General features: G+C 43.5%; 1 protein-coding gene across 2 annotated transcripts in view; it reads right to left on the bottom strand.

Annotated features, from left to right (window-relative positions):
- lmo3 (LIM domain only 3) overlaps nucleotides 1-22395 on the bottom strand; it is a 51176-nt gene extending 28781 nt beyond the window's left edge. Inside the window, exons 1-2 of one of the 2 annotated variants that reach the window (XM_086269177.1) lie at nucleotides 21927-22395; nucleotides 17327-17540 (exon numbers count right to left, since the gene is read on the bottom strand). In XM_086269177.1, coding sequence (XP_086125303.1) covers nucleotides 17327-17532 — 206 coding nt within the window. In that variant the 5' untranslated portion in view covers nucleotides 17533-17540; nucleotides 21927-22395. Of the gene's footprint in view, nucleotides 1-17326; nucleotides 17541-19829; nucleotides 20545-21926 lie in introns of those variants that run through there. The other variant, XM_086269176.1, reaches the window with a different exon arrangement.
- Between the last annotated feature and the right edge of the window lie 1196 nt (nucleotides 22396-23591).

Here is a 23591-nt window from a genome sequence, read left to right as displayed (position 1 = left end):
TGTCCAGAGATTTGTTTCATGTTCCTCACATTTACTGTCTTTGTCCTGTGAACTGACCTTAGTCAAATAAGCACTGTGATGATCACATAATCTACACAAAGAAAATGTATGTTATCATAAATAATCTTATTTTAGCGAACAGGAAATAGAGCTGTGTGTGTGTGTGTGTGTGTGTGTGATGTTTGCCAGCAGATCTGCCACCTTTGTCTGTGTGAAACAGAAAGCTCAGCTCTCATTGATCAAGCACTCTAAGTCATGGCAGCTGAGAAATCGTCAGACTGACAGCATGGCTGCAGATTGCTTTGACTGCCTCTTTAGCATTTCACAGATTTAAGTCCAATGGAAAACTGATACCTACTATCAGCAATCAATACAGCAGGACCCCCTCAGCACTACTGTGTCTCGCAGCTGCTTTGGGTTTTGATGTCGATGCAGAAACACACTAATCATTTCATACCACCAAACCAATCACACGCTGGATTTCCTCTCAGTGGTGAAACTTTGGCTTGACTTACATTTTCAGGCTCTTAGCTTGAACAACCATTCTCAGATCTTTCCTTAAAACCATTCAAGCTCCGCCTTTACAGGTTCTTTAAAGTCAGAAAACGCATCTTCGGTACCTTATGTAGCAACAGATAAGGCTTGCAGCAGCCAGCACACACAAAGGGATGCAGAACTGGATGTGCTGTCAGGTAACTTAATGAAGTTGTTAATTCTTTCACTGAGTCACTTGTTTGTCAATGTGCCCTGGCCAAGGGCAAAGCAGTTTTGCAGTATTAGCATTCATCTCTTTGGCCTTTTCATGAATAAATCAGGCTGTTAAAATTGCCACATTTACATCTCATTTTACAGGAGCACAGAAAGACGCTATAACTGCCGATAGTTAGCTTTGCAAGGCTCTTTTCTCTTTGGAGTATCTGTTATCACAGATCCAGGTGTCAGAGGTTTTAGATTTATTTCTTCGTTTATCATGATGCAGAGTACAACATCAAAAACACTGTAACACCTTACAACAGAACTTCATGTTCTTCCCAAGTCAGCACAGAATACATTTGAGCAGTGCTGATTATCTGAAACACCTCACTGGCATGTGCACTGGGAACAGCCTGGAGCTGGGGGAGGGTTACAGTGGTGTCTGACCAGCTAGTAACTGAGAACTCAGAGGTTCAGTACAGATCTCATAGCAATGCCTATGCTACCCACATACTGTCTGTAGGTGGGACTGCCACCAACCAAACCGACCTCCTCTAACACCTGTAGCCAGATCTGCTTCCACGTCTGTATCTTATGTTCATTTGTAACACATGCAGATTCTAGGTTTGATCAATTCTATTACCATGAGGTGATCGCTTTCATCAGACACAAACAGGCTATGGGATGCATCAGTAACACACAGCAGCAGTGCTCATCACACTGAACCGAACCAGCTCCAGCTAATCTCAAACCACAGCTCGACAACTACATCTGCACAGATCCTCACTGAGCTGTTAGTCAAAATACTCTTGATACAGAATGGCTAGCTAACAGGGGTCAATCTTTCTTTGTCCTGGAACTCTCTACATCCCCAATCTGTTCCATAGTTCTTCAATCCTCCTGTTGCTGGACATTCATGCAAGCCACATGAATCATGCAGATGCATTGATGTCACAATAACCTCCTGTCACCTGCAGCTATTAAACACTAAAAGCTAAAGAGTGTGAGAAGTACAGGTCCACGTGGAAGTTTCTCTCTATGTGACGCTTCACTTTCCAGAAGTGAGGGAAAAACATTTGTGATGTGTGTGTGTAACGTGCATACAGGATGAAAACTGTGGATGATTCTCCACCACAGTACAAAAACCACCTGTGCCAGAACGTGAGGGGCTTGCAGTAGGGTCCATGCTGCATGTCATCATGTGTTAAACAGCAGTGTGTTATCGTACTCTCACATGCCTGTAGAGGAGAAATGGCAGCCAAATGTGCTGCAGCCAGCATTGACTGTAGCCAGGCAAGACATGGAGCCCAGGCTTACACAGTGTCCATACAGGGCACTTTATTCATACACAACATTAAACATGACAAAAAACCCAACAAACAAAACCAACTAACAAAAATTGCTCTAAGCTACAGCTACAAGGCCTCCTGCAACGTAAAGGCACACAGCCCTTTGTGTCGTTCTTCAATCAGTGTCAAACCAACGGGTGTTAAGACCAAGTGATCCTTGAATTTAATAAAAGATGTCAAGAAACAGTTTTGGAAAATGCGAGTCCATCACATCACAGGTTACCAAGTCTAATCCTGTAACCGCGAATTGGATGGATGATGACTTTTGAGTTTAGTTTTGGTTTCTTTACTTCTCTGCAGTGGACGGATGCATCAGTGAGGGTGATGAGCTAGAGTACCGGGCTGTGGTTGGCTGCTGTGTCATGTGGTACAAGCAGAATCATCTATAGTTCAACGTGACAAATACCAAAGATTTGATTGTGGACATTAGGAGGACGCCTGTTTCAGTCGAGGGGGGCGATGTGGAGGAGCATTAATACCTTAGAGTACACTTTGACAGTAAACTGGACTGACCACTGCCCTCTACAGGAAGGCCCAGACTCGTCTCTATTTTTGGAGGCGTCTGAGATCTTTGAACATCTGTCGGACGATGCTCAGGATTGTCTATAATTTATTTCAGTTTGTTACTGCTCTTATTGTCTTGGAGCGATTGTAACCACACATTTTCTTAGGGATTAATGAAATATTCTGATTCAACAAAGGAAAAAAATAATCACAAATTTGTACATCGTGCACAGATAAATGTGTGTCAGCATCCCTGGTGTCGGTTTACACAGTTACTCTCATACTAAACTGACCTGTATGTGTGTTTTTCTGTATTAATGCATAACATCAATTTTTCTTTTTGTTTCTATGAAAAGTTTTCCAGTGAATAACTGAACAAATCTTATTTTTGATTTTCTTATTTTGCTGTAATAACGTACCTTACAACATAAAGCGACTGTTGTTGTGATTTGCTTCTCTATAAATAAAGTTGCATTGAATTGAATTAGTAACTTTGACTTCGTTTTGCAAAGAAAAATTTTTTACTCAGCATTTTTTGGAAGCCAGTCAAGTCCTTCAGGGAATGCAGTGATTGACTTGATGTGGTGATTTGGATTGAGGCCTGCGCCACCAGAAAAAGGCAGAGATCTGAAATATTTAATAATAATTTAAAAACTCTTTAAAAAACTATTGGCTCTGGTGGCTGCTGATGTTGATATTTTTTAAGCACTGCATTTTTATGTTACTATCATGACATTAAAAAAACCCAACTCTCCCTAATTGTCTTAACTAAAGCCTTAAATATTAGAGCTCTCCTGCCTTAAAATACTCCACATAGCAGATTAAAAATAGGCTATACTTAAGACCCAAACCTGTCCTTAATCTGTAAAGCCTCAAGGATCATCAAGAGGAAAAGGGAGGCAGGTAATCCAGTAATATATGCATAGAAATGACCTGTGGCATTCCCCATAAAGATAGGGCAGTAAAGGTCAAATAGCCTCCAAACTGCACTAGAGTTTAATTAAAAAGACAGAAGTGCATTTTGAATTAGAATTTTGTAGTGGACGGGCACATTCACTGTTCAGTGAAAAGGTGAGCTGAGCCTGTACCTGCCCATAAGCCATAGCACCATCTTTCTATTCCTTTAATGTCAATATAGACCATTTTATTAAGACCATAAAGGTCAGTCTGGAAGGACAGAGGATATCAAATAAATGGGATGAGAGTAAAAACCACATAAGCTACCACTGGCAACTTAGTTCAACTGAGCTTGAGTCGTGTCAGAAGGTAGAGCAGCTGACAGTCTGGTGTCGATGACAAGAGTGGAACCCAGTTTCAGACACATGAATGGCTTCCCGGTTCTCATCTACATATGTTCCCCCAGTTCTACAAGCTGTTCGTTCTCGTGCCCCACCCTCCCTGCCTGCCAGGCCCGGGAACCGCTGCCAGCCCCCTTCGATGCCTTCCCCAGACCGCAGCTCGGTTCATGTTGAAGCCTTTCACCTTCATCTACTAAAACGCCTTCAAACCTAAAATGAGGACGTGGAAGCTTCTTCAGCTCTAAGAGCAACTGGTGGACAGTCCCAGATTTGAAGCCCTATGGGAGTGTCCCTAAGTGGGTCTTGGACCCCCTATTGACCCTCTACCTAATCACATGAGCCAAGGTGTGAAACTGGGTGAGGGTCACAATAAGCCAGGGTTTCAGGTGAGCTCATTGTGAAACCTGGCCCCACCCTATCATGTGATTTCCTGAGGTCAGATGGCCCAGGATGCGAGTGGGCGTTAAGGCGTCTGGGAAGACAGTTGGTGTTGTAAGCCCCGCCTCTGTTCAAAGATGGTCGCTCACAGTGGACATAGATGCTTCTTTCACTCCTCTCTCAAACCATCTGTCTTCTCTGTCCAACATGTGAACATTGGCATCCTCAAAGAGTGACCTTTGACCTTTAGATACAGATGGACTGCTGAGTCTTGTCCTGTGGAGGTGGCTCTTCTGTGTTGTGCGTTTGTGAAGTGGCTGTTTGGTCTCTCCGATGTAGAGGTCTGGGATACACCACATTGTTAAGTTTGTGTTTTGGAGTTTTGTCTTTGGGATGAACCAGTTTCTGAGCGTGTTGCTGGGTCTGAAGTAAACTGGGATGTCGTGCTTGGAGAAAACTCTCCTGAGTTTCTCTGGGGTAAGCCCAACTAGGATGACTGCATGTTTCAGAGGGAACCTGATTACTCCAAGTTTGTGTTCCAGAGGGTGGTGGGAGTGAAGGAGGAGGTACTGGTCCCTGTGTGTGTGGGCTTCAGGTAAACTTCAATGTTGAGGTTTGACATCCATGTTTGTGTCTGTAGATATAGAATATTTAGGACGTAGGACAAACCATACAATACTGTATAAGGCTCAGCCACCTATTTATTCCATACTTATTCTATACTTGGAAACAAGTGCAGCAATGTATTGAAACATACAGTGTACACGAAAAACACAGTATTTCCAATTCACTGCCAGTTCCACCATTACCACTTTATTCTCCAATCCAGACTTGACCCTTTCTCAAGGTTTCTTGTAATTAATTAAGGTACTACTCAGGATTATTTCTCCAGGCTTCTTGAAGGACTTTCCAAAGCCTGGTCCAGGGCTTTCCATTAAACTGGTACTTGGTGCCACATGACCGCAGCAGTCATGTGTTGCACAGCTGTGCGCTACAAAGACTCAAAGTCCAAACATCTTTGCCTCCACTTCCTCTTTATTGTTCAGTGGACATGAATTGCAATTCCTCTCCCGGTTGAACATCACTTACACAACACTTCATTTTTTCACTAGTGGCATTCCTGCGACAGAGAATGTGGTCAAAGCCCATTCCCCTGTTTCCTCAGTGGGCACCTGAATATACTAACCTTTCCAATATAAACGCAGTAGTTCATAAATGGCTCTCATAAGTTGATCCTACACTGCTTCAGTAATGTGGGGTCTGGGCTCAGGGGTGCCCATGTCTAACCCATTTCCTGTTTTTCTACCCAGGTATGCTTTGACCTCACTGGCAGTTGTAACGCTGGACCCGTTAAGCATAGACAGGACGCGGACGTGATGACAGCACTACTTTATTTTCGAATGTGATCACACTGTGGTTTTTGTTGTCACTGGGACACAGACACTCCTGTTCCGCTCTCACGTCTCTGCCCCTCTGACTGTCACTGTGAACATATTAAGAGACATAATCACACTCATGTCCCAGCACACCTGTTCACCCCGCCCCTGCGCCGCCCCGAGCTCACTGCGTCACCCCTCTGCAGCCGGCCAGAGACCACACCCACGCCACAGCAGTATGTTTGGGATCACTGTCATCCTGAAAAACGAAGCCGCTGTCAATCAATCCCCCACACTACTGTCTGCAGTGCCGAACCACGACGTGGCCTCCACCGTGTTTTACAGATGGCTTTGCACGGGTGGGGTGGCTGTAGCAGGTCATTTCCTCATTGGAAGGTTGGTAGTTCGATCCCTGGCTGCAGCCCAAATATCCTCGGGCAAGACACAAACTCAAAGCTGCACTCTGATACGTCCATCAGAGTGTGACTGTAGACAATAGAGCTTGTGTGAATGTGTGACTAAGGCAAGTTGTGCGCTTTGAATGCTCAGAGTAGCAAAGTGCTGTATAGGAACCAGTCGCATTCACACACTCACTGTCGCATCTCAATCCCGACCTCTTTTCATCTATTGAACCAGAAATGTAAAATCTGCATCTATCACTCCATAAGAACTGTCGCCACTGATTTCCAGTCCAGTTCTTGCACAGTTTGAAACACCTCAGCCTTTTCTTCTTGTTTCTGACAAACAGTAGAAGCGACGACTGCAGGGCGAGATACAGCTCTCAATTATTTGCTTGGTTTTTTCCCCCTTTTTCTTAACGACATGACGCTCAGATGCTGTTAATGTGCTATAAATGTCGAGCATAGTTAAGGAAACCAGTGCATATTTACTAGGGGTGCAACGATACTCGTATCGATATTGAACCGTTCGATACAGTGCTTTCGGTTCGGTACACATATGTATGAACAATACAACATTTTAAATTTATTTTATCAACTTTCCTTCTGACGATGCTGTCTGTGTTGAGCGCTCAGTGGATCTGCGTTCGACTACTCCGCCTAGGCTGCACTGTCCAGCGCAGATCCACTGAGCGCAGCGCAAGCTAGCAAGACAGAAGCTAAGCCCGTTGCAACATGGCAAATTGAACCTCCCCCACCCTCATTCAGATCTGACCTTTGGAATTATTTTGGTCTTCATGTGACGTATGACCCTGAAGGTAAGCGCGTCATGGACTAAAGTAAAACAGTATGTCGGATGTGCCACCCAATGCTCAATTACATGGGTGGGAACTAGTGTGTTAGCGCAGTTAGCTCGTTAACGTGTTGGCCGTCCAGCCCCACGCACGGGGCGATCCGCGGTAGCTCGTTAACGGAGATTGGCCGTGTTGTGGCGTTAACGTCATTTCAGATTAACGCTGACAGCACTAGTGGGAACACAACGAATATGACTGCACATTTACTCCGACATCATCCTAGTGCAAAAACAAGTGGAAGCAGACAAAAACAACAAGCACGCATGCTACAAACTTTACCCGAGTCATTTAGACAGCCGTTAGCACAGGATTCTCCTTATGGGGACCTGATATGTTTAATATGCTGCTGAGAGTATAGCCCAGAAGAAGCGTATAGTAGAGCTTTTATTTTGAAAGAGCCATTTCTCTGTAATAAACTCTCTTTTCCAATGATGAGTGATTCCTCCATCAGATAGATTTAGTTTTTTATCCCTTTGTTGTTTCAGCAACATTAAATATTAAAAACTGTACTTTTGAGTTAAAATATCTATTTATAATTTGAATAAATGACAAATTAAAAAAGCATGAACATTTTTTTGTATCGAAAAAATATCGAACCGTGACACCAAAGTATCGAACCGAACCGTGAATTTTGCGTATCGTAGCACCCCTAATATTTACTACACATTTGTCATATTTGGTTCCTAATTACTTTTTTGCATTTGGGCCACTTAAGGCTTGCATCCAGCTTGTCCAGGGCAGAAGGCCATCAGTGCCGACTCACTGCAACATGTGGCCTACATCCACATGCTCACATTAAGAAGGGAGACAGAATGGATGTTGATGGAGCCATGAATCAGTGGAGTTGGTCTAAAAAGACTGAATATTTCAGAATGTCGATTACGACCTTCAATTATTCACTTGAATATCCTGTTCTTTAAAAAACAAGTAATCACACACTAAACTGCTTGTTACATTATTATTATAAATGTAATGATGGAAACAATTTGATCCGAATGAGATTTAAAATACATGAATGTTAGAGGCGAGAGGCTTTTCTATTCGCCGTCTGCCCGCCCCTGCAGATAAAGCTTGACTTGATGTCACAGTCAGGCCTGACACTGATATGGAAACTGACAATGCGTCATGAGCCAGATAAAAGCATGATGCATTTTTCATTTGTATTTACACACAGGGTTACACAGTGACTGTGGAGTAGAAAGTTGATCTCAGTGAGGAGAAAATGTGAACGATTAAACTGACCCATCATGCACATGGAGGCTTATCCCTCACTGATAGCCAGCTTTTCCAAACATTAATAAATCCAGCAGTGTTGATGGTGCTGTGCATTTGCTGGCAGTTACAATCTTACTAAAACCACTGTAGAGGAAAATTGAAGTTGGATTAAAAAATGAATGAACAGATAGATAAATGAGTGTTTTCCTGGTGCTGCCTTTAAAACGGATGCCTACAATTTACAGTTTTCCATTAACAGATGCCCAATCGCCTTTCCACTCCTGCATCCAACCTTGGACTCCTCACATTAGCACCGACACGCACGCCAGTCTTCCTTTTCTGCACATTTTTAAACTCACATGTGTCAGTCTGTCTGCTCTCCATCCTCCGAGCTTTCATCCCTCTGTACTGTGGAAATCAAATATCAGCATAAACAGTGTTGTCATGCTATTACCAGTATCACCAGTGTAAGCTCTGGTTTCACAGGGGTCATAAAATAATCTTGTTGTATTTTCCCACATTCAGAGAGAGAGTGAAGCACAAAGATCATAGCTTTGACTGTGTTTGCATTTGTGCTGATTCTTCAGGTTTCCCCTGGTGTGTTTATTATTGTTGTTTTTAGTTTTTATTGCAGGTGTTGTGCTGGAGGATTACTATTTCTCTGCTGGTGGGACTACATCGTTCTGGGTTCCAGACGCCTGAAGAATTCTATTAACCTTGATTATGTCAGGCCTAATAACGTGTCACCCTGCTAAATAGAGTGGGGTTCACGTGGAGAAGGATGTGGGTGCATCATGCACTCGACAAAGCCAGCGGATTATAGAAATCTTCTTGTGATGTTGCTAACCTGAGTGGACAGATTGAGATAAACTAAATAAGTAGAAATAAAATAGTTAAGGTTGGTGTGTGTGTGTGTGTGTGTGTGTGATAGTGCAGTCACTGATTGCCCTGGGTGTGGCGGGCCCTGGGTGTGGCGGGCCCTGGGTGTGGCGGGCCCTGGGTGTGGCGGGCCCTGGGTCTCTTTGTTGGATGGTGGATGCTGCAGTTTGCTATATTTGCCATTCATTAATCCAAAGGCAGGGACCTCACATGACACTAGACATCCAATCAATTCAGTCACCTTGAACTTTGAAGATGAAAGAGTAACTAATCTCATTCTTCGCCGTCATTCCTGCTCCAAAATACTCCCCCCGTGTTACAGTCTGGATTGCTGTTGATCACAAACCGTTCACATCAAGTCAGTCAAGGACTTTTGTTCTCTGACAGATGACAGAAGCCGGCACTTGTCAGCAGGACTGGTCCTCAGCTTGAACAGTATTGTGTTTGAGCATCTTTCAATGCCAGTCTTGATCCGCAGTGAGCTCTTGTGCTCCCAGTAATCCCCGTAACCTGTCTTTGCTTTTCTTAGAAAATATAAAGGAATCTTTAAGTAAACTAAGTAAGGAATTAAAAAAAATTCCCATGTTGTTGCAGTATATTATATCTTACTTGAATATTGTATATTGTATATTGCATAGCTTTTTTTTGTTATACGTAAAATTGTATTGTATTTATTTAAATTTATTTAAATTTTTACTTTTTAATTATTTTATTTGCATGTTTCTAATCACTAGGGTTTGAGAGTAACGCAATTTCTATTCTGTGTATGTCCTGTACATGTGGCAGAATTGACAAATAAAGTTGACTTGACTTGACTTGACTATATTAATGACTAACCTCGTATTGTGGATGGATTATCTCAGTTGTTCTCCTGACTGAAGTTTGGTCCGTTTACAGCATCCTGCCATCATTCTAACCCTCAAACAGAAGACTTGCATAACATACATGTCCTACCTGCCACGGAGAACTTGTAGTAATGAGAATCGATCTGATCTTCATGTTACTCAGGGCTACCCTCCCGACACTGTTCGTGACTTGGGTATTATTCCAGTCTTGATGTACTCGTTTATAAAAACTGTCTCTTGACATTCTTAACAAACTACTTCTGACCTTTTATATAAATGCAGAGACAGAACGAATAAACCTCACTCTGTACCACCTACAGCTCTGTAAGGACCATCGGAGGTAATGTCCATGAAAATGGGAATTTATTAAGGTTGCTCCAGTTATTAATTGGAGATCTGATACTAGAGGCAGAGCCTGCTTGGCTTGTGCTGCTAAACTCGCTGTTGCTCCTCGACTTGACCAACAATCTTCTTTGTTCCTCACTTTTTGTGCTTTGCTGGAATTCAGCTTGAAAGAGCAAAGTTTATATTTCAATGATATTATATATAATATTTAAATAAACAGGAGGTTTGTCCTGTTTGCTCATTGAACTCAGTTACTGCACTGTTCACATAGTCGCCCGCCCGAGTGTCGAGTTTAACCCTCAAAGGTTGATCGTCATCACAAGGCAGGCGGCGTTTCGAAAGTGATAACTCAGGAACGAGGCAGATGTTTGAAACTGATACCACAGCTGTATCTACTGAAACTCTGACAAGTTTCAATCTCAATGACCTCAAGGTCAGAGGTCAAGTTCACACTTTGTCATGTTATTATTCCAGAATGAATTAAATTGATCTTCAAACACAGTACAGTGGTGCTGTGATTAGCACTGTTGTCTCACAGGAGGTCACAGATCCACCAGGCCGGGGCTTCCTGTGTGGGTTCTCTCCGGGTGCTATGGCTTCCTCCCACAGCAGGGCTACGTTAGTGTAAGTGTCAATGTGAGTGTGAATGTCTGTGCTTGTTAGCCCTGTGACAGACTGGCGACCTGTCCATACCCTCTCCTCCTGTGACAGCTGGGCTTCCCTGTAACCTCAACCCTTCACACAAAAACTCATCATGACAAAGTTTAAAAAGAAAAAAGTTTGCTTGAAATTCTTGTGAATTCTGTTAAATTCAGAACGATGAGTCTGACGGAGCTGCAGCACGGCTCTGTGGACAGAGGAGAACCTTCTGGAAGGGCAAACAGTGCAACATCAATCAGGCCTGTGTGGGGGAACCCACTCCTAAGTAAAAGCCACGTGACACCTGGAGTTTTCCAAAAGGCCCCCAAAGGACCAGAAACCAAATCAACCGATTCTGGAATAAGACCATAAACTGACAAGAATACCGTCCGGATGGAAATGACGCCTCTGCATGATCACAAGCATCAATAACTCCACACACTGGTACGAAGAATGTCCCGAACAGTAACAGCACAGTAACACTAACAATCAGTACATGAGTATTGTTACTAACATGATGGTTGATTCATTTGTGCTGGCTAAGGGTGAAACTCACCGAAAGGACACGAGAAAGATTTGAAAAAAACGTTAGTGTGTCCTCGTTTTTATGATCGACGGTCGAATGCATTTAAGTAACGTACATGTTTTGTACTTGAGTATATCTCACTACTTCATACACCACTCCACTGCATGTCACATGGAAATGTACTTTAGTCTACTGCAGCTTTTAGCTTAAGCTTTAATGTTTTTAAAAGATGAAACCAGTGGCTCCACCTAACCTGAAGCTGTGGTTTGGGTAATATTTCACTTATCAAAGTGGACACGAAACACTCCACATATTCAGGGTCATTCACATCACGGAGCCCTGCTCTAAAAACTGTCATAGATTTAACTCCATCCATCTGCTTCTGCTTCTCCTTTTCAGGGTCGCGAGGGCGCTGGAGCCTATCCCAGCTGTCGCAGGGCGAGAGGCGGGGTCCACCCTGGACAGGTCGCCAGTCTGTCGCAGGACCAACACACAGAGACAGACAACCATTCACACCTATGGGCAATTTAGTATCTGCATGCGCTTATATAAATGTAACTTAAAGTTATTTAAAGTAATCAAAAAACAACATTTACATTGTACTGTGTTAACAAGTGTTTTAGGCATAAATACTCTGAGTACAGTCGAGGCAGCTCCTGTGTTTTTTCCTTCATCACATTCTGAGTTACTTTTAATAAGTAAGAAATGTATTACACACACTTTTCATGTGGTTGTTTTTCTGTGAGCTGCATTGTTTACACTGAACAGCTGATGGCACTGAATATACCTCTGTGACTGGACTGAACCAAACCTGCTGTCCTGAATGATCTACAGAGGAAACAGCTGAGAGCTGGAGCTAAAGAGCAAAAGGGAGGAAATATGAACAGTCTCATCCTGGGCAATCAGACGTCTTTCAGCAATAAGGTGGGAATGCTACTCAAGACCACGAGGGAATTCCAGGAGTGCAGTCTGTCAGTTGTCCCAGTAGAAACCACAGAGCACTGAACCTGCTGTAGAGTCATTGTGTATCACAGCAGGCTGAGCAAAGGCTGTAACTAAGGAGTTTTCAGGGTCATGTGATCCACAAGTTTTAAGTGTAATGTTAAAAGTAGAAACTCTAGAAGCACGGGACTCGATGTGGACACAAAGGTAGAGTGGGAAAAATAATACAGTGAGTTCAAACTAGTTTGACGGTGAGAACGCTGTCGAGAACATGTTTCCTGTTGGAGCTGCTGGTCGAATCTGAAGAGGGGGACGAGTCCAACGTTTTGGAGCCCAAACAGAAACAAAGGATCCTACAGGAGGAAGAAAAGTCGAGCTGAACAGCAGGTTTATTAGAAATGATCGATGGAAGATGGAAGACAACTACAATGTCTGTGTCTATCGTGGGACAGGATGTTGCCCACTGCTATCAGGGAAGACGATTTGAATTTAAAGAAACTAAAATACTTTTTAAACTTTTGTTTCAATTACGAATAATAATTGAGTCCGATTTGACTAATCAATAGTGCTTTTCATAACACACTGTATAGCACACACACATGTGCATCTGCATATATCTGTGTGTGTCTATACACGCACCAGGCACTTATTATTATTATTAGTAGTAGTAGTAGTACTGGTCGTATTAACTGCAATAACAAAATAATCCCCAATTCGGGTTTAATAAAGTACATCTCATCTTACTCTCTCCTCTGGTCTGTTACTTTGCAACATCTAGCAGGGCAACACAGCAGACACACACACACTCGTTACTGTGTGCTGAATGCAACAAACATGACGCAGTGCAAAAATGCATGTTGTATGTATCACTTTTCAGAGTTTGATTTTGTAAAATTGTAGCAGAGCAGGAAAAGCAGAGTTTTACAGAACATTGGCCAACGACAGCATCCAAACATGAACTCTTACAGCAGGCATAGATCCTACAGTCCCATCCAGCTGTCACCCACTCTCACTGCAAAGATGAAAACAATCTCTCCATTCATAATTCATCTGACCAAACAGGTTTTATCAGTGGTCGACACTCAGCCAATAATACACACAGACTAATTAATGTAACAGATTACTGCTTCATCAGCAAATTAGGAGCCATGGCTGTGTCTTTAGATGCAGAGAAAGCTTTTGAACAGGTAAACTGGGAGTTTTCATTAGAATCTGCACAAATTTGGATGGTTCAGTCTTCATACATTGAATCTAAATGCAGTGTTAGGATAAATGATCTTACTTCCCAAACCTTCAATGTCAGGAGGGCCACCAGACGGGGCTGCACACTTCCCTCCTCACTTTTGGGTGTTTGTATGGAAAAACGTAGATGTTAAAGAAATTCAAAATGAAACTACAGACCATAAGATAAGCCTGCATGCTGACAATGTGCTGCTTTTCCTTTGGAACAAATAAACTTGTCTTCTTAAAACGATCACACTGATAAGTTCTCATCAGTATCAGAATACTCTGTTAGCTGGAGTAAATCAACCGGTGTGATCACCTCCACCACCCCACTGCAGCTGGGTAACATTACAAATTTATGTATACATTTTTCCACCAGCTATTGTTATGATCCAATGTTGTCAGTGTTTGTTTATGTGACTCCTCCCACCAGAGGATGGCTGTGGGTTTTTCCCCTTCTTCTCTTAGGAGGTGGACACCTGGGCGGAGTCTCTTCCTGTCCTGGGATTGGATAATTGGTTGATCACCTCCAGTATTTAACTACCGGATGACAGCCACCTGGCCCCCCCTCTCTACTAGCCTCCACATCCAACAAAGAGCCTGTGTTTTGAGTCATTGTGTCTTTGCCCATTGATGTGCATTGATGTATTTTGTTCCCCTTGTATATATCCTTCACTGCAGCAGCCTGGTAGGCGTGAGGAGCCATTTTTGTTGATTGAGTTTTCTCCTGTTTGTCATTTAGAAACTTTGGTAAGTGAATTGTCTTGTTTTTCATTTGTGTAGGAAAGCATAGGGACCATCAGGGAGTTCTGTTTGTTATTTTTAACACTGCTCACTGCTGAAGCAAATAAATGGCTGCTTAGCACTTTAAAAGATACTGTTTGTTTTCTTGCTTTGGTGGAGTGGGAGTGGGAGTGGGCCAATTTCTTGTTGCGTTCAATACACGCCCAGACAAAGAACGTAACACTATTGAACTATATTCCTCTACTAAATATGGCAGAAGATGATATCACAGGTTAAATCAACTAAATGTTCTGTCATGGCATGAGAAGTGAATACAACATTTTCAAAATCTGGAATGAACAACAGCAGGTTTGTTGAATAGCAGCTGTCCACACGTGTATCCCAGCCTCAGCCAAGCTGTGCATCGTAGCCAAAGCTAACATGGAAACAAATACATCACACATACAGTCCTCACTGCCCTATGCCCAGTTTGTATATTACTCAGTGGTTGGACGAGTGTATTTCTCTCTGGTCCGCACTGATCACTTCCATCACGTGGCTGGTGGTGCTCAGCTGCAGCCCCAGCTCCCCGTGTCTCTTGCTGGGGGTCTGCGTAAGTCTAGCAGCCTCCTGGGGGCCTGGGATCTGTTCTGGGGGATTCTCCTTTTTCTATTTCTTTGCTTATTGTTCAGTCTGGTGTTCGCCCCCCGACTGATGCAGCATAACATCCACAAGACAATATGAATAATAAAGTAAATAAATAAAACAAAAACGTTAACAAGAGGAGCCTACAGCGAGGCTACGGTGCTCCTCCCGGGAGAGCAAATATGTTTGACACAACAAAGGATTCAGACCATAATTCTGCTTGGACAGGACAAAAACCCCAAACCAAAACGCTGCATAAGGAACAATCCGTTTACTATTATTAATAAATTTGTCCATAGCTGTCAAACTGGCCGAGGATGTGAGAACATGATCACAGTGCAGCATACTGCAGCCACTTCTCTGCAAACAAAACCCGCTAACATCAGGTTTTGTGGGACGTGATGCTGATTCGGTCCGGGCATGCTCTCTCAGGTGTTAAACTCTAACACTACTGAGGACAACACCCACAACATGCTCATTTTACCCCTGTGATGCTATGACAGCATGAACTCTGCTACAGCTTCCATGAACGGTTTATTGTCAGTCCCAAAAGTTGAATCTGTTCATCTGAAACCAGCACCGCTGATTAACAATGACCATTGATCAGTGTGGCTGTTGATCAATGGTCATGATAATTTCCGTATTAATGACCATGAAACTGACGTTGCGGCTCACCGTTAGTCAGAGGTGCTGCTTTCAGTCATTATGCAAATGTGCCGTTTATAAACCTGCATCAGCTGAGACTGAAGTCTCATTCAGTCGACTTTGATGGAAGAGCTGCAAAGAAGAAACGTAACGCTGTCAGAAACCTTCATGTCTTCATATCCTACTCGAACTCCATTAAAACATTTAGCTAAAACAGAAGAGTGACCTCATCACAGCGCTAAGCATCGATGTGAAATTACAAAACTTTCATTCTCACAAATCCAAAAATTTAACAATTTCACAAACCGCATGCAGATTAAACTTCAAGGTTGTAATGGCGGCTCGCCATAAACTACAAGCTGATTTAACATGAACGTAACTTCAAAAACAACAGCAGCTGTTTCCTGACATCAGCCCACAGGAGGCCACGACAACACAGAAAGGATCGAACTTAAAGTGTTTCAGTATCTTCAGAATCGTCTTTGTGATGACATAAAGTCAGAAATGGATATATTTGAAATTTTAATAATAATAATAGTTACATTCTTTAAAAAGATTTTAATTGGAAATAATTCATTTTTATTGGCTCCAGCCACCCACGACCCTGATGGATAATTAATGTTTGATTTATTCAAAAGCTTCTAACAAAGATGATTGTTAGAAGGGAAACACTTACTGTTGCTAATGTTTACTGCATTACAGTGGATGAAAAAACAATTCATTGCAGTGTTAAAATAAATAAATAATTAAAACCTTGTCTGTAAAATTAAAAAATGATTAGTTCCAGATTTTATTCCCATTTAAAGAAGTTAAATGATCCAGTGTTTTATTATCAGTTATACTTACAAATATACCAACGATTGTGTTTCTATACAGGAGCACAGAAACACTCGATTTCTGCCAAATAAAATCTTCTATTTCTATTTGTACGTATCGAAACTACAGTCTGTTCCAGTGAATATGCAGACCACGTGAACACACTTGGTTACACAGTACTACTGAAACGCACACACTGATAAATAGATAAAATATTACACAAAAAGAGAGCATGAATCGTTTGGTCATAATGAAATGTTGCTGTGCACCAATTAGGTTCGAGAGATAATGAATTACTGTGACGAGGTTTATTGTTTCCGGTGCTTTGACTCTTTGTGACTGTTGTTACAGAATCACTAACTTATTTATTTTCTGCTGTTTTTGTACTTATCACACACGTGCCCACAGAGACAGAGTCTGAAAATGAAAATAAAATATTCACATTTTTAGATACAAACGAATAAGTTTCCTTTTTAAAATTTAGTAACAACAGTTCTTATGTTGCAGTTGCCGTCACAGTAGTAAAATACTCCACCATGTCCCAGTTTGTAGGCGAGAGAAGCTATAAAGGACGTGTCACTGCTAATGTGAAATAACGTTTCTATTTATGGGTCGGACTGTTTCTGTGCGGAAAATCAAGTAAAAGTTCTTCAGGCACTTTATTACCTTTTAACTTTATTAATCATGATAATGTTTCAATATCAGAGTTGCTGCCATTTCCAATAAAATCATCACATTTCAGCGAGTAGATACATTAATATTGTAACATCATGCTGTCAGTCTTTTTTTAAAGAATTATGTACATAACTGACCCTTGTTATTCCGATACACCGATGCAGTTACTACCTGGAACCAATTTAGGAAGATTGGCTCACACTCCTGTGATGGTTACTAGTGCCTGTTTAAAAAGATTATATATGAAACAAAATACTAAGAAGATAAAAATAAAATACACATTGAAAATACAATCGAACATTTAACACTTGGTGTGCTGCGTTCGCTTACTGCCAAAACGTCAGCGGTCTCTCTTACCGTAGGTAGTCTCTTCGACACAGGATGAGATTGGCTTTGGTGTACAGAGTGGATCCCACCTCGCCCAGTCTGCAATCACAGCAGGCACACTTGAGGCAGTCCTCGTGCCAGTACTTATCGAGAGCCTTCAGCAGGTAGCGGTCCTTGATCTTCCGGTTACAGCCGGCACAGCCTTTAGGCTTGGTGTCCGGCTGGACGGAAAGCATTTGTATACCTGGGAGAAGCACAAACAAAGCTTTAAAATCATCGAGCAGGTAAACACATGAAGGATCACAGAACGATTAAATGAAAAAAAATCAAAACCTGGATAAACAGAGAACTAGACCTCAAGTTACATACATGTAATGCACTGTTTAAAATCATGGCAATTAAGAACATTGACAAGAAAAGTGAAATAAGACATAAAATCAGGGATAATGTGCTTTGATTTTAATGCAGCCCTCAGTCTTACACTGTCGTGTTTGTACAGTCAGTGTTATCACAAAATGCTCAGAGTTACAGATTTGTTTTTTAATTGGGAACTGTGATGACATTTACTACATGTATGTATGTTGTAGGTATGTGTGTGTGGTGTTTTCCTTTATTTGGGAATATTTACAATAAGAGCTCCGTAGTGTAGTGGTTTACAGATCGGCCCCGTCCAGAGAAGACATAAATACCTTTGGGCTTTTGCACCTGTTGTAAGAAAAATCTGGCAAATCAAACATGCAAAGCTGCTGTGAATCAGGGAGCAGTTCAAAGTAGATCCAGAATGAGGTTTAGTGCAAAGACTGCAGCAGCTTCCATAAAGGTGTTACAGTAAAGACAGCTGTGCAACATTTATAATTCAGACTGAAACAACAGTTTCCCTGATTAGCACATCAGTCAGAGCAGGATGTGGTGCATTGTTTGATTAAAGAAACACTTCTTACAGGAACCCGACACTTTTCTGACCTTAGCACACATGTTTGCCTTACATTTGATTATGTCCAGGCAGAGCAGCTTTTACACAACCATGAATGAAAACATTGAGTTTCAGTGCATGCCCACACAGACCCCACGCCACAGTTTCCCAGCTCTTTTGCACCTTAGTCTTTGGGGGTGTGGTTAGAGCCGAGGAGGTTTGCAGTGGCCTGTATTGTTTGGCCTGAGCTAACTATGGGAAGCCTTTGTTGGGCCGTTGAGGCGGTGAGAAGGTGGGGGTCACTGAGTTTTTGCATGAGGCTGGAATTAGTATTCTCCTGCCATTCTCCGAGGAGTGGCACGGTCCCACTCCCCTTTGTCCCCCACCCCCGCCCACACACACAGACCACAGTGTTTAAGCTGCATGTTTAGCTCGGGTCATCTTTAAATATTAAAACCTGTCAGAGTTTGAGGGCTGCACCGTGTCGCTGTAGTCGTTTGTCCTTTGAGGTTACTAACATAGTTTTATTATGTTAGTTGGCTTAGTTGTAAGTGCAGACTGATCAGTATTTATTACCAGATAACTTGAACCTGCTGTTCACTGGAATAAACACAGCGTCCTCTATCGTGTTTAAATGTCACATGAAAACTGCGTTGAATGTGTTCAGCAGCAGGAAACGATGCAGTTTGAATGACATGTGTTTACAAACTATTAATAATCTGTAAAAACAGATGTGCGTCCTTTTAATCTCCCACAAATTCTGTAAAAAGTTAGTTTTTCTGGCCGCGGTGCGGGAGGCGGCTCAGCTCGTTTGTGTTGTGTTGGGGCTGCCGATTTGTTAATTGGCTGGATTTAGAGAACGGAGCGCATGGCTGCTCCCCCGCGCCCGCTCAGCGGCACTGATCCGTCCGGCCTCGTTAACACTACAAAGTCCCCGCGACTCATTACCAAACCAAAAGAAGCAAGAGTTTCCACAGCCCTTTTACTGTGCCATAAACTCGGCAGAGAGGAGGGGAAGCACGGCAGGAATGTGGCCGCTTCGCTTTTTCGATTGCCGGGGAAGTGCTGAACAAAAGCTCCCAAAGAAAGCTCGGAGTACTAATCATATCTGTTCACTTGCTGCTGGCTCGTAGCCTCCCTTTCCCCCGTTCATTGTGGGCTTCTAAGCTGCTGCTGCTGCGCGTCCGCAGCATCATCGTGTGAATCCCGAACGAATGGAGGACGGCGAACAGAGACAACAACGGTGTTCCAGTGCGAGCTGATGCTCGCGTTTTCACCCCGAGTTTAATCACTGTTGTCGTGGGAGCGCATTATCGTTAGAGGCCAATGACGGATTTCACAGACTCGCATTTCCACGCACCTCGCACAAACACATGGAACAGCACCGTGTGGACCTGTCTGCCGTTTAATTACCGACAAACGCACACCGCTCTCACGCATTCGTGAGGTGATCTCGATAAAATGAGGCAAGTTAGATAATGGATCGTTTCTAGCAAAAGCAGGTCAGATGTGAACGCGTCGCCTTCGACGCAGAGATGCTGTAACTTGTCGTCGCAGAACACTCCAAACACACAGAAAACGTTCCGTTCATACAAGCCGAAGCCAAAGAAAGCGTCTTACCGAAACTTTTCTCCCTTTTCTGCATTTGTTGAGCCGCTGGAGCAGCCGAAGCACCACCATGCAACCCGGAACCGCCTGGACCGGAGATCAGCTGTCTGCAGGCAGACTGAGATCAGGCTTTGTTAGAGAGGGAACAATCCAGCACGGCGGCCAAAGTGGAATGAAGAGAAGGAGAAACGCCGGCTAATAAAACGCAGGCGGATGCGTTTGCTCCCGTCGGGCGTCGCACAGTGTGTGAGAGCACGTTTATCGGTGCGCAGAGAGAGGCAGGCAGCGAATGACAGAACGACAAAGAGATGCTTCCCCTCCACGACACTGGCAACCTCATCACAGCGGCTCCTGCTGCATGCTGCTTGGCTCATCAGCAGGCAGAGCAGAGGTTACGCACAGCGGCTCCCTCACCGAGCAGTAAGCGCGCTCTTCCCAAACTCTTACACGTATGAAGCCTTGTTTTCGACGCTATTTCTGCCACCTTTGTTTTCAGTGAGGCTCATTCTTCTGATCACTCACCTCTCTCAGCAAGTTTCAACCGAAGCCTAAACTAAAGCAGCGAATTGAAGCAGCTACAGATTGCCAGAGTTGGAGCAACTGGCAGCGCAGGTCGCCACATTGACCTGGAGCTTGGAAACAAAGACTTCCAGGAGCGACTGCTTGGTGTGTCAGCAGCTAGCTACAGGTGGAAGCTGCAGGGAGCTCGGGTCTGTCAGAGACTGAAGTTTCTCTTAGTATTCTCCCACCTCCAGTCTTCTCAGCAGTGACACGATATGATCAGTTATTAGCAGCTGTTTGGTTAAAGGATGCCTCCCGTACACGCCCACTTTCTTTGATTTTGGAGGGTCTACATTATAGATACAGAAGCAAATGCAATAGTCCACGTGTAGGTAGAGCAGTTTACTCCTAACACTGACACTAATATTGAGATGAGCAGCTCTCAGAGAGTCACAGAGGTAACTCCTTGCATTGTTTATTTCAGCCTACAGTACATCTGCACAGGGTTCTAATTATTAACATTTAAAAAGATCAGTCCGAGTTTAAGCCCCCAAAAGAGAAAGAAAGCACTGTCTACTGCTTGCACTTTTGTTTGGTAAAAGACTAGTGTGAGAAAATGCAAACATCACAGTGCATATAATGGCTCTGTGATTACACCAGCCTGTGGCAAAGGGAGGTCTCCAGCTGGGTTAACATCAACAACTCTGATTATCATCTCGCCATAGTTGCTTTTAATCATTCTTGTATTAAAGGACAAATGCATTCGCCAGGTTTCCGTGTCAAGTCGTGCATCAATTAGCGACCTAGTTTAGATGAGACGAGGCAGCGAGGAGGCCCGAGTGTCACGGTATGGTTACCCCATACCTTCCTCCCCACCGCACCACTGCTCCCTATCACACACACAGATGTGTCATATAAATATGATGATAGACAAATGAAAGTGTGGAAGGCACTGAAGGAGGAGACACAAGTCAATAGTTGGCATGCAACTCCAGCCAAAAATGCAGCAATAATGAGTTGGGTCATAAAATGCTCTCCGCGCCATTATGAGTGATGAGATGCATTAAAGCTGACAGGGTATTACCTGCCAGTAATTAGGTTTTGTCATGGATTGAATTATTTCAAGGAGGCCTATCTCGGTAATCATGCAATCTGCTGCAGTGTGTGTGAGGCTTCCACCCCTCTCCTGGTGCCCTTCCACCCTCCTTTCACTTGCTGTGTTCAGCCAATTATTCATTCTCCGTATGAATATAAGATGAAGACAGAAAGCAGGAGTGTATGTGGAGAGCGGGGGGAGCGGTGAGCATCGCGCGGCTAGCCGGGTCTTGTCATGCACCATACAGTACTCTGCCAAACGCAAAACCGGAGAAAGGGGACTTCTGCTACACACTATGACCCCAACCATCAGCCTGTAATGAAGACACAAACGAACGTGCACCAACACCAGACACGCTCTGAACAGCCTTGCATACATGACATTTCAGCAGGAAGCAAATCTGCTACATTTCCATCCGATCTCTTCCCTGGGAGCTCAACCAGCTCTTTACACGCAGCCCTCGCTGGGGCTAAGCTTTGAACCAAGAGAAGCAGAGCACTGATAACACATACCTTGAAGGAGCTACAGCCAGGGATGCCCAAAACAAATACTGCCGTGGTTTCGTCTTCTGTGTTCTCTTGACTTTGAATGAAAATCTCCAGAAGGTAACTTTGTGAGAGCTCGGCCAGCTCCCGCTTTTCTAAAGAAAACTTTGCCGCCAAAGTTTTATGGTTTGATAACTGTTAATAGCTGAGCTTTGACCCTAAACTCTGCTCCCCTCGCTGCTCTGTGGCTCCTGCAGCTCTCTCACAGAGCATCCCTTTCCCCCTTCTCCTTCCCTGCTTGTATCTCTGTGTGTCTCTCTGTTTCTCTGACAGGGAAAAGCAGCGCACAGTCGAGCCTCCTCTCCTATTTAAGCCCCTCCACCAGGTCCCCAGTCAGCAGCACACTCCAGCTCATCCAAGAAGCTGACAAGCACCGTTAGGGAAGGCAGCGCATGTTGCTCTAATGGACCTCATTAAGCTCTACTTACAGATGTTCTCTTAACATAATTGATCTGCAGCGAGTTGAGAGGACGGCAACCTATTCCCCAGCCCCCAATTATGGCCCGGTAATTAGATCCCCAACCTCCAGTTCTCCACATTCACCCTTCTAACATTCCGAAATATCAAAGTATCTCTTTCTCTCAAAGCGACCACCCCTCCCTACACCACCTCACCTCCGTGTCTCCTCCCTCCTCCCCACAAGACACTATTGACAGTCAGATCTGCTAACCTTTGTAGTGTAGCCAGATTAGCAGTGAACTCACTGCTATTGACAGCGCTCACTCAGTTTTCTATTCCTCCTTTCTCTCTCCTTGCCTTTTCATCCCCGTTGGGAGACAGAGAGAAAGTGAGTGGCACAGATGGAGGAAAGGGAGAGCGAGCGAGGGGGGAAACTGAGTCGGCATACGCCATAAAACATCCTAATGGTAATATTTGTCTTCATCTTTTACCTCAAATAATTCCTCTGATGCCAACTTGGAATAGAAAAGGTGTTGGGTGGAGATGCCAGGAGCTACAGAGTCGTGATAATGTAGCTTAATAGTGCCAGTCAGTGTCACTCCTGTAGCCCCAATGTTGAAACAGAAAGCGGTCGAGTAGAATGTCCTACTTTTGCATCACGTAAAAAACAGTTTATGATGAAAAGTAATAAAATATTGTTCCCAGATCTTTAAGTTTTCACAAATGTAACAAAATAGTTTTTCAGGATGTCAGGAAACGGGACACATACTCATTTTACATCGAGTCCACTTTGGTCCTAACTGATCAAACTCAATCCCTGATCTCAACGTAAGCTAAAGAAGTGCAGTTTCAAACACATGCATTCATTTTTCTACATGATAAATGTGTCTAAGTAAAAACTTTGATGTTTATTGTTTTATATATATTCAAAAAAATTTGATGAAATTTAAAAACTAACATTTCTATTTCCAGCCACCAGGCTGAAGAAAGAGTCCCACTGGGCTTGGTTAGCCTGTGGGACTCCGGAGGCAGCTGACAGGTATCGACAGGCCAAGCAGAACGCGACGCGGGCGGTGGCGGAAGCAAAAATTCGGGTGTGGGAGGAGTTTGGAGAGGCCATGGAAAAAGACTTTCGGACTGCCTCGAAGAGATTCTGGCAAACCGACAGGCGTCTCAGGAGGAGAAAGCGGTGCTCTACCTGCACTGTGTGTAGTGCTGGCGGAGCGCTGCTGA

Source organism: Aulonocara sp. 'chitande type north' Nkhata Bay, linkage group LG17, assembly GCF_057382095.1.
Source record: "Aulonocara sp. 'chitande type north' Nkhata Bay isolate Kocher_YH1m ecotype deep benthic linkage group LG17, A_spYH_male_GT1.1, whole genome shotgun sequence".
NCBI classification, from domain to species: domain Eukaryota; kingdom Metazoa; phylum Chordata; class Actinopteri; order Cichliformes; family Cichlidae; genus Aulonocara; species Aulonocara sp. 'chitande type north' Nkhata Bay.
This window is presented reverse-complemented; position numbering and strand designations above follow the sequence as displayed.